The sequence below is a fragment of the Bos grunniens genome, chromosome 25 (genome assembly GCF_055505025.1).
Source record: "Bos grunniens cultivar Pamir isolate PY7600 chromosome 25, Bosgru_T2T1.0, whole genome shotgun sequence".
In the NCBI taxonomy this organism is placed as follows: Eukaryota; Metazoa; Chordata; class Mammalia; order Artiodactyla; family Bovidae; genus Bos; species Bos grunniens.
In genome coordinates this window covers 6,717,051-6,727,428 of record NC_141189.1, presented here as the reverse complement: position 1 = coordinate 6,727,428, position 10,378 = coordinate 6,717,051, and the positions used below count along the sequence as shown (strand labels likewise).

The following is a 10,378-nucleotide window of genomic DNA, read 5'->3' as shown; positions in this document are numbered from 1 at the left end:
CTCAAACCATTATTTTATCCCTAATTTGGTGTTTCCTAAATTTCAAATATTCTCACACCACTGTTATAATTTTTCATAATCTGAGTATCACCTGTACTATTATTTCTTTGCTATTTTCTTTAAACCAACTCATTAAAAATATATTTAGCCTCATCTTGTGCATGCAGTAATCGACATAAATAAATAGTCTGATGTGCTGATTGTCATTTCTCTCAATATGCATGAAAAGAAATACAAAACTATTAAAGTTTTTCAAAGTGTTCTTCATATCACTTAAAAGACATCTCTGGTATCATCCATTATATTTTTGAATCTCTGGTCTAGCTGGTAACAAACCTGAATATTTGCCGTTGTTTCAGAATCAACATTCTTCCCTCAAAGTCCCTCTCAACACCTCTTTCCATGGGTCGTCAAGCTGACCATTTCCTCAGTCATCTGAGCGCCAACCTAGGGCTTCATGGATTCCCCCTGCAGCTTCTTCATCTCTAACCGGAGGATGTTTTCTTTCAGCTGCATCTTGCCATCTGTCCCTTGCCCTCCATTCTCTGAGGCTCTCTTTGTAATCATCCTCCCTGGATTCCTTCTTGAGGACCAGCCTCTTGGGCTTTGAGGCCCCTCTTTCTGCACCAGCTTCATCAAGGTTGACTCACTGCCATCTGCATATTTAAACAAAACTGCTGTCCCCACCCCAGCCCCACAGACAGTCATGTTGTAAGCTTGGGACTTTCTCCCTGCTCATCCAAACCTTACCTGTACTTTTAGGTGCACTGTGCAGGAAGCCTTGTCAGAAGAGTCCAGCCCTCTCCCTCTCTTAGTCCTGGAGCATTGTCAGGAATCTCATACCCCTGAACAGACTACAAGCTGCTGGAGGGCAGGCTTCAGTCAGAATGTTCCTGCTGCCTTGGCGCAGAGCCAGCACACATCAGATGCTCAGTTAATGTCTGCGGAGTCAGTGCACGGTGGCATTCCCAAAGACTTACCTCCAGCCGCACCTCTCCCGCTCACTTGCCATAACCCTCCCTGCACAACCTCCAGCTCCCACCAACCAGGGGCAAGAGGGAAAACAAAACAGGTGTAAAAAAAAAAAAAAAGGCGGAGCGCACTGAAATATAAGAAGCCACTTCTAGGATCGTTAGTCTTTTAATATATTATTTCTGAAAAGAAAGGAATTAAAAAAAAGTTCCTGACATCTCTTCTGGGTTTTTTTTTTTTTTTTTAATTTAAATAAATACCCTGCCCGTCCCCCCCCCCCCGCCCCCACCCGCGAAAATTCCCCTCCTTCCCCATCATCCCGCCCATCCCTGGTGCTAGACTCTCACCCTGGAGCTAAATAAGATGCCCGGTTCAGAGCAGGCCAAGCTCACTACCCAATACTGACGACCGGTAAACACTGAATGAGCCCTCCGGCCCTCCCGACTCGACTCTCCACTCTTAGAGCCCCTCCCTTCTGCGGCTCCACTGCTCTCCAGACCTGTCTGTCCCTGGCTTGGCGGGGAGTGGACGGGGCGGGGAGGGCACAGCGTGGATGGCGGGGCCTCTGGGCACTGGGGAGAATGCCAACTTGGTTCCCTTTACTTGCCCACAATTCCCCACTCCTTGTTCAGGAGTGGATCAGACGGGCCCAGAATTGCCCACCAGACCGAAATAAACAACAAAATAATTACCACCTCCCCCACTCTCTAAGACAGCCCCTTCTACCTCTCACTCTCTGTCCCTCGCTGACCCGCCCCCCCCTTCCTCCCTGACCCTTCCCTCCTCCCCCATGCTGGCCTGGGGTGGGGAGGTCTACTTTGCTCAGAGGGGAGAGCAGCAGGAGGACCTCACTCCCAACTTCAAGCAACCCCTCCCTCACTTTTCTGGGGTTTGCGGCTTGGCACCCCAAGCCCGACGGGCCGGCCGACTCCTCGTCTCTGGGGGGCGGGGGTTAGGGTGGAGGGCAGCGGGGGCTTCTCCCCGGCTGCTCTCTCTCACCTGGTCCTTCAAGTGTCCCTCTTTCGAGGCCAGTCTCCGGGAGAGCCGGGCGCCCCGCCCGCCCCTGGGCCCCGGCCCCCCGCCCCTCTCAGATGGCCGTGTCCCAGAGGACCGTGTGCTGCCGGCGGCAGGGCGGCGTGCCGGACTTGCGGGGCTCGGGCCCGCGCCGCCAGCTGGGGAGGATAGGCATGCTCTCCTGCTTGCAGAGGCCCCGGTCGGGCCGGTGGCGCGCCTTGATCTCCTTGCACACGCAGCGCTTGCGCTCAATCACCTCCAGCAGCTTGCCGTCGCGCTCGCGGGCGGGCTGGGGCGGCAGGGGCAGCGGCAGCGGCAGCGGCAGCGGCAGCGGCAGCGCAGGCTGGGTCTGCACCCCCTCCTCCCGCCGCCGGCCCCCGACGGGGTGGGGTGGGGGAGGATGGAATGAGGGGGGTCAAGGACCTCAGAGACACCAGGCCCCGACCCCGCTGCCGAGACCCCACCAAGATCAACGCGTCGCCCAGAAACGAGTCTTCTCTTGCCCCCAAGGCCTCTTGTCCTCTCCCCCTGCGCCCTGGTGCCAGGCAAGGCCTGTCCCTGCCAGGAAGGGCTTGCCTCTTAAAAACTGTCTTTCCAGTAGAACGAATCCTTCCACCGTGGGAACGTCTTTTTCTAAAGGCACCAAGGCCCACTGAGGCCAGTGGTGCCAGCCTGGCTATGCAGGTTCACCCTCACCCCCTCGCTCTCCATCCATCCGTTCCTGTCGCTGGTGAGTCTGTGCCAAGGCCCCAGCCTGACCTCTTGCCTTTCTTCCCACACCAGGGTCTTCTTCCCTACCTGCTTCTTCACAAAGAAAAAGCCCAAACCGGTCTCCCTCCTCACCTGGCTCGGGGCATCCCTGGGCTGGCTGCAGGGCCGGGGGGTGTGGAGCGCGGCCTGCCGGACTCCGGAGGTGGAGGCGGAACGCCCCAGGCGGTAGCCTCCAGTGAAGTCTGAGGCAGAAGATTGAGGGTGAGAAAGGAAGGGGGCGCCAGGTTCCCCTCCCTCAATGACCTGAGGACAGGAGAGGCCCCTTCAGACTGACCCTAGCCTCATCTAAGGAGGGGATGGAGACCTGGTATTAGGAGGTAGGGCCCAGGACCGGGGCTCTGGGAGATTCCCCCAGCCCACCCCATCTGCATGCGGGGGCAGACAGTGTCACCTCCGTTGCGGTGGCAGGCAGGGAAGGTCTGGCAGGGTATGGGCAGCGCCGTGCGGCCTCCTCCTCGGTCCCCTCCATGGTGGATCCTGGCCAGAAGGCCCTCTGCCCCCTGGCTCCTCACCGGGATCCCTGATGCCAGAGGGCCTCTGTCCTCACGCTCCACCTTGCCTAGACCCTCAGCACTGCCATTCCAGGCCCGGGCACCATCCTCGATCTCTGCTGGGTAACAAGGAGAGCTCAGAAGCTGTACAATGGGAAGGGTCTTGCTGTCCCCCCAGCTACACGCACCACGACCTGGCTGGACCAGGACAAAGAATTGCCCCGTTGCAGGTCACAGCTGGGAAGGGAGGGCCCCGACATCACACTTTACACACACACACACACACAGGAGGGATGCCAACCCTGGCATCACCCCTGAGCTGAGAATTGTAGATATTTACTGCTGCCAAACCCTTTTCCCTGTTCAGAGGGGTCTCCCCTACCCCAGCTTTAACTTCAGAACCCCTCCAGCCCCCTACAGGGCCAGAATGATCTCTGAAGTGGAGAGCAGTGGGGGCTCTTCCCTAGGAGAGGGGAGAATCCCAAATTCTGAGCTGGGGGAATGTCAAGGGGGGCCTTGGGGGAAGGGCTGCATGTGAACTAAGCTCATCTCTGAGTAGGCCTGGCAGAGCATTGCGTTGCCAGGCAACGGTAGGGGCCTCCCTCTCCTCTCCCTCTTGTCTGGATGGGTTGCCATGGTAACAGCTGGGAGGCAGCTGTGTTTAGCTCCTCGTGTGCGCACACTCACAAACACACACACCCCTGCAGCCCAGTGGAGGGAGGGGTGGGGAGTAGAGCAGAGCAGGACAGGACCGGAGGAGGAGACCAGATCCTGCCCCCTCCCCACTCAAGGTCTTCCTGCCCTGTCAGCGAACACACGGGGACCTCACCCCTTCAGTCTGCTGCATGTCCCCATCCCTCTGATCTCCCAGAAAAGTTCCCAGTTCAGGACAATGAGCTGTGGCTTCCAAGTAACCCCTTCAACACCTCCACCAGATCATCACAGACATCCCCCAGGCCTCCCCGTTCCCCCTCCTCACTCACTGTCCAGCTCTTTTGCCTTCCTCCCTCCATACAGGACCTTCCGCTGCAGAGCCCAGCCTGCCCCAAACGTCGAGGCGCCCATCTCTTCTTCCTCCTCTGGCGTCCCTGCACTGGCGATGACGTGGGCACAGGAGATGCTGGCGAAGGCCCCCCCATCTGTCCCTTGCTCTTGCAGCTGGATCTTGACCATGGGGGACGGAGCTCCCATCCCACAGCCCTTATTCAGCACCCCCCCAGCCTTGAGGCTCTCATAGGCAGGGGGTCTCTTGAGCCCAGCTGCTGCAGCTGGGTAGGTCCAGAGGGGGGTCAGGGGGCCTGTGGTTGGATCCGGAAGGCTGTGTGGGGAGGCCAGGCAGGCGCGGTGGTGGAGAACCCCAGCTGCTGCACCCAGAGCCCCACTGTGGGGGCTGGACTTCCCGGGCACAGGGGGCCTCGAGCTGGTGCACAGCATCCCATGGAGGACTGCGATTTCCTTCTCCGTCTTTGGCTCCCCAGCACCCAGGGGCGGGCCAGCTGGCAGGACGGAGTGCGTGGTCACCTTGACTGCTGAGTACACCATTGTGTAAGAGACGGCCTTGTCCTTGGGGGCGCCGGGGAGCAAGGCAGCCGGGGCAGGAGGGGCTGCTGGTGCCCCTGCCGCCTTGGGGCAGATCATGCTGTGGGAATTGGGGAGCTCCCGCTCCCCCCGGGGCTGGCCAGAGCCCTGGGGCGGCAATGGTGTTGAGTGGCTCCGGGCTCGGCCCGAGGGTCCCAGCAGCAGCAGGTTGGCAGCGGGAGGCGGAGGCGGTAGGGGAGGCGTCTCCCGCTCCCGGGCAGGCACTTGGGGAGCTGGGGTGGAGCCAGCTGGCTCCTTGGAGTGGCAGAGGACCGGTAGCCTCGAGACCCCGTCACCGGGGGTTCGGGAAGCAGACTTGGCTTGGGGGAAGGCCAGGAGCGGAGGCCGGTGCTGGAGGAGGTTGGGGAAGGGCGGGGGAATTTCACATGGAGTGGTCTTGGTGGGCGTGCCATCCCTTCGGCTCGGGAGGGCTGAAGCTGGCCGGCGGTGGGAGTGGGGCTGAAGGGCGTGAGGCTGGTGTGGCGTGGAAGCTGCGGTCAGTGCAGGGGCCCCATTGGCCCGGCCTTCCCCGGCCTCCTCGGGCAGCGGGTACTTCATCTCCTCATAGATGGCCTCACTCTCGTCCGAGTCCGAGTCAGCGCCAACGGGAGGGGTTGGGCCCCCACCCCCCAGAGGGGGCCCCGTCAGGCCTCCTCCACTCCGCCCTCCTCCCTTGAAGACATCGCCCACCATCTCAATGTACACGGGCTCTTCTTCCTGGGCGCCCGCCTCAGGGTCCCCGGCCACACAGGAGCCCCTGCTGAGGCGCTGAAGGGGCAGGTTCCCCCCTCGAGGGGAGGGGGCTGGGGGACAGGACTCATCGAAGGAGACCGACAGCTGGGTGTTGGGGCTTCGCCTGGGCTTCTGCGGAGGGACCTTCCGGCCTGACTCGCGGCCCTCGGGGGTTGGCTTCTGAGAGCCTGGGCAGGATGGGAAAGAGAACGAGACACCAGGTTCTCAGTCGGGGAAGGAAACGGGGAGACCCACTGTGGCCTCTTGACTCATCTACAAGGACATTTCTGCCTCTTCATTTCCCCCAGCTTTCCTCAACTCACAGCGCCAGTGGGTTCCTTTCCTACCAGTTGGCCTTGGCGCCTTCTAAAGAACTTTCCAGAGTCTGCAGCTCGCACCCTCAATTCTGCCCCCCACCCTCAAGGCCCTTCAAGGCCACCCCTTTCCCAAGAAAGAACTTTTCAAGGAGCTTTTCCTGCCCTTGAATGGTTCATCTCAGGCCTTTCCAAAAAAGAACCCCCCCACATTCCCTGTGAGAATGGAACCTTCCACTTCCTAGGTTCTTCCCTGAATGAACCCTGCAGGCAGGCCTCCTTTGGCCCGAAATGGATCTTCCCGGTTCCCCCTGGCGGGGATGGCGCGTGGGGCTGGGGAGGGGGTGGGGGGGGGGTGTCTCACCTGCTTTCTTGCTGGGGGGCGTCTCTGCCCCCGACCCCGCCATGCTAAGCTTGGTGCTGGGGTGCCTCCGGGGCTTGGCGGGGGGTCTTCGGGTGCCGCCGTCCTCAGTGAGGCCCCCGCTGCCCCCCCCAGGCCCGCCCCCCACACTGTCCATGCTGCCAACCGAGTGGCAGGACAGGGAGCGCGGGGCCATGGCGCTGCGGCAGGGGTGGGGGGTGTGCTCCTGGGAGGCGGGCATCGTCATGAAGCCCATCCTGAGGGAGCGGCGCAGCGAGGCGATGTCCCGCACGCGGACGCCCGGCCCTGGGCCAGCCCCGGGCCCCGCCGCGGGGCCTGCGGGAGCCACCTCCTTACTGGAGCTGGGGAGAGAAGACCCAAGGGGAGCAGGGGTCGGGCCTCAGGCCTGGGCCTTCCGCTCCTCTTCCACCTCAAGAGCGAGGAGGAGCAGTGGGCAACCCTGGGGCCTCCCAGGGAGGAGGGCGGGGGCCGGGGTGGGGATGGGGAGAGGTCTAATCCCGAGGCCTTGAGAGAGGGAAGGAGACTGGACAGGGATGAGAGAAGGGGTGAGCCCTGTGCAGGGGCGCATCCCTGGAGCTGGCGGGCCCCAGCGTGGGCACCGCACATGTGGACGGCTCGCAGTCGGAGAGAAATACCGGCGGGGGCAGCACAGCCCTGCGTGGCACATGCACCTGCCCCCGACCTCTGCTCCTTCTCCCTCTGACACGGGCCCACGCCCGGCCTCTGGCCTCCCCTCATGTCCGGCTGCTGCTGCGGCCTCCACTCCCACACCACGCGGGCGCCTCCTTTCCCAGGCCCAGACTGTACTGCCCGCTGCATCATCGGAGAGCCTCCCCCAGCTGATCTCTTTTTCCTCCCTGCCTCTCTCTCTCTCTCTCTCTCTTTCCCTCTCCCTCCGTTGTCATCCTCTGTTACCCTCCCAGGCTCACCCCAGTTCCCTTTCACTGTCCCTGAGCTTCTGTGTCAGTGAAAGGGGGGGCGGCTGGCGGGGAAGAAGGGCGAGCGGCTGTGGGGTGGGCTCTCATTAGGGCCCTGTCTACTAACCCTTCATTAGGGAGAGATCACTGCAGTGATAGCTCTGATTAATCTAATTAACAACAAGAATTAAACTCCACAGTTTCGAGGAGGGAGAAGGGAGCCAGGAGGTGGCTCTGACTCAGGCTCCAAGAGGCTGTGCCATCAATGCGAGTGAAGAAGAGAAGGGAGCAAGACAGGAGAGGGCAGGTGCCAGGTCCCTGGGGGGACAAGGGGAGGGGGCGAGCAGTGTGTGTGGGGGGTGTCAGTTCCAAGCCCTGGCTCTTCTGCAGGGCCCAGCCTGCATGTCCCCCACCACACACACACACACACACACACACACACAGTCCTGTCACTGGGAAGGGGCCAAGTGGATTGTCTCTGGTGCCCCTCAAATGACTCCATCCTGGACCATGAGGGCAGCAGGGCCTGCCCCTTCCAAGGTCAGGTGACAGGGGAACCAAGAGCCAGCCCCACACTGTCAGAGAGGAGATCACAGGCCAGAGGTGATCAGGAGGGAGTGACCTGGGCCTCTGGGGATTGGGAAGAGCCAACAGGGGGCCCCTGAGCCAGAAGCCCCCTCAGAGGCCAGGGCAGGGGCTGGAGCCAGGAGCCATGAGCAGGACAGAGACAGGGCGTGTGCAATTCCAGCAATTCTGTACTGAGCACAGACTCTGAGATCAGACTGATGACCAGGCTGCTGGGCTCAGGAAGGGCAGAGAGGGATGTGGCCCGGCTGGGTTGGGGTAGGAGAGAGCGGACGTGGGACAGAAGAGGGGGCACTCTGGGGCTGCAGCCTTACCTCCTCTTGGCCTCCTCTTCCTTGTGCTGCCTCCACTCCAGCTTGGTTTTTCGGTAGAGGAGGTTCATGTCGTGGGGCAGGAGGTGGGGGCTGGGGGGCCCTGCTCAGTGCCACCAGGCCCGGGGGGCGACCCTCCCTGGGTCCCGGATCCACTTGGTGGAGAGGGGAAAGGAAAAAAAGAAATATGTGGGGTGGGTCGGGGCCAGGAATGAATGAGAGAGAGAGAAAGGAGCAGAGATGTGACTCGGGTCCTCAGAGAGAGGAAAACAGATGCAGGCACAGAAAACCCAACTCCGCCTCCAGGACCCACAGACAGACAGACATGTATACAGTCACACACCCTGACAAAGGTGTCAGAGCCACAAAAACACACTCTGGAGTGATCAGACTGATACAGCTCCCCATCCTGTAAATCCAGCCTGATCCGCCACACAGACAGGCCCCACAGACCTACAGCAGCCCTGCAGGCGCGCACACACACATTCAGACACAAACCACCGGGTCACGGCCCCATCTCTACAAACAGAGGACCAGACACACAAACTGACATAGGTAAACACAACTTAGAACAGCCAGACACAGAGACATAAACACCCCGACACACCCACAGCACACACAGACCTCCAGACACACACAGATCGGCTACACCGAACTGGACGTACCTATAGACAAGGAGTTATGCCGGGGCCTACTTGGCTACACTGCACCCGGCTGGGGAAGGGGGAGACAGTCAGACTCCCTACCCCTTCTTGGGACCTGAGTCTGGGGGGTGGGGGGTTGTCATGGGGGTAGGGCGGGGACGCTGGAGAAAGGGTGCGGGCACTCTGAGTTGGGCACCTACAAGACCACCCATCCATGTCTCTCCATTCCCTGCTGACCCCCTCGCCAGACCTGTGCCTGGGCCCGGGCTTCTATCCACCCCTATTCCTGTACCCTGGCCCCTCAGCGGCCGTCCCCGCCTCCCTCGCTGATGGCCCAAATCACCTTCCTCCTCCAGGATCTGGGAGGCTCCCGGCTTCCTTCTCCCAGTCTCCGCCCCTCCCTCTCACCCGGGGGTCTCCAGTCTGGCCCCGTAGCTGCCTTCGGAGCGGCGGCCTCCATACCTGCTCCGGTTTCCCTTCCCCCAAACACACTCTCCTCTGCGCCTTCAGCCTCGCCTCTCCTCCTGGGCGCCCCTCCTCACTGCTGTCCTCTCCCTCCCCTGTCTGTTCCAAACCTGGTCAGCTTCATCCCCCTCTCCATCCGAAGGCCCCAGGTTCCCGGGCACCCCTCCCCTTCCCCTTGTCCTGCTACCCTGGGTTTCTCCGTCTCTCGCCCCGCCACTCCTCCCTTGTCCCCCCATCCCACCTCCCCGCACCAAGCCTCCCCAATTTCTACATCACCGTACCTGGCCTGCCGGGCGCCGGCCCCCCCATGCCGGGCTCCGCCCGGAGCTGGAGGAGGGAGGAGGAGAGACAGAGACCGGGGGGAGCCGAACAGGGCCCTGCCGCAGAGACAGCCCCGCCTCCGGGTCCGCCCCCAGACCCGCCCCCGGCCCCAAACCCACCCTTCCACACCCTCCGAGGACGGAGTGGGAGCGCCGGGGCTGCGCTGTGCCGCTAGGCTGGAGTAGGGGGCATGGACCCAGCGGAGCCCGCGGGGGGCACTTGGAGATTTGGGGGACCCGGAGCCAGCGCGCCCCCGCTTTGGGGCGTCCGCTCCTCGCCGCCCCTCGCCCCTGCCCAGCCGGGCCGCGCTGGGTTCGGTGTCCAAGGCCCCGGCGGAGCAATCGGGGGTGCAGGGTGCCGCGCGCAGCGGCGCCCCCCAGCGGCGGCCCGGGGCCTGCACACACGCGCGTATCCCGTGCGCCTGGCGCTCCCCGGGTGCGCACCCCGCGTCCGGCCGGGGCGAGGCTGCGGCTGCGGGGCCCGGAGTGCAGTGAGGCGGCGAGGCCGGCAGGGGGGGCCGGTTTCCGGGCGGAGGGGCTCTGAGAGTCGGCAGCCGGGCCATCCGCGTCTTTGTCCAGCAGGGGGCGTGCTCCCTTGTCCGCGCCTCGTCTTCCAGCCGCCCCCCCCAGGTACAGGGAGGGCAGCAAGGCTGTTTCGCTGGGTGCTCATTGCTTTATCCCTGCAGCTTCCCAGGAGTCCAGACCTTGTTTCACCGCCTGGGCTAACGTCTTCCGCCCATACGCCCCCATGGCCCAAGTCATCCTCCCAGTAACCTTTGACTCCACCAAATCATGAATACAGCTTTGTAAGTCGTAAATTGCCCCACATTTAATAGAGGGCATTATAAATGCCCCTGGGAGAGTTAACACATCAAAATACGT

The 10,378-nt window shown here is 62.0% G+C and overlaps 1 protein-coding gene across 5 annotated transcripts; it reads right to left on the bottom strand.

Annotated features, from left to right (window-relative positions):
- Positions 1 to 1,121: 1,121 nt before the first annotated feature.
- On the bottom strand, positions 1,122 to 9,599 carry NYAP1 (neuronal tyrosine phosphorylated phosphoinositide-3-kinase adaptor 1). 5 transcript variants are annotated; one of them, XM_086374182.1, is made up of 7 exons: positions 9,458 to 9,599; positions 8,071 to 8,222; positions 6,237 to 6,595; positions 4,232 to 5,746; positions 3,149 to 3,367; positions 2,830 to 2,939; positions 1,122 to 2,335 (listed from the first exon to the last, which is right to left on the bottom strand). In XM_086374182.1, exons 2-7 carry the CDS (start codon positions 8,136 to 8,138, stop codon positions 2,060 to 2,062), a joined length of 2,547 nt encoding a protein of 848 aa, XP_086230308.1. In that variant the 5' UTR covers positions 8,139 to 8,222; positions 9,458 to 9,599; the 3' UTR covers positions 1,122 to 2,059. The 5 variants fall into 5 exon arrangements, with proteins under 5 accessions (XP_086230308.1, XP_086230313.1, XP_086230309.1 ...); XM_086374187.1 differs by having other exon boundaries at positions 3,149 to 3,364; XM_086374183.1 differs by lacking the exon at positions 9,458 to 9,599 and adding an exon at positions 8,733 to 9,374.
- Positions 9,600 to 10,378: the final 779 nt, after the last annotated feature.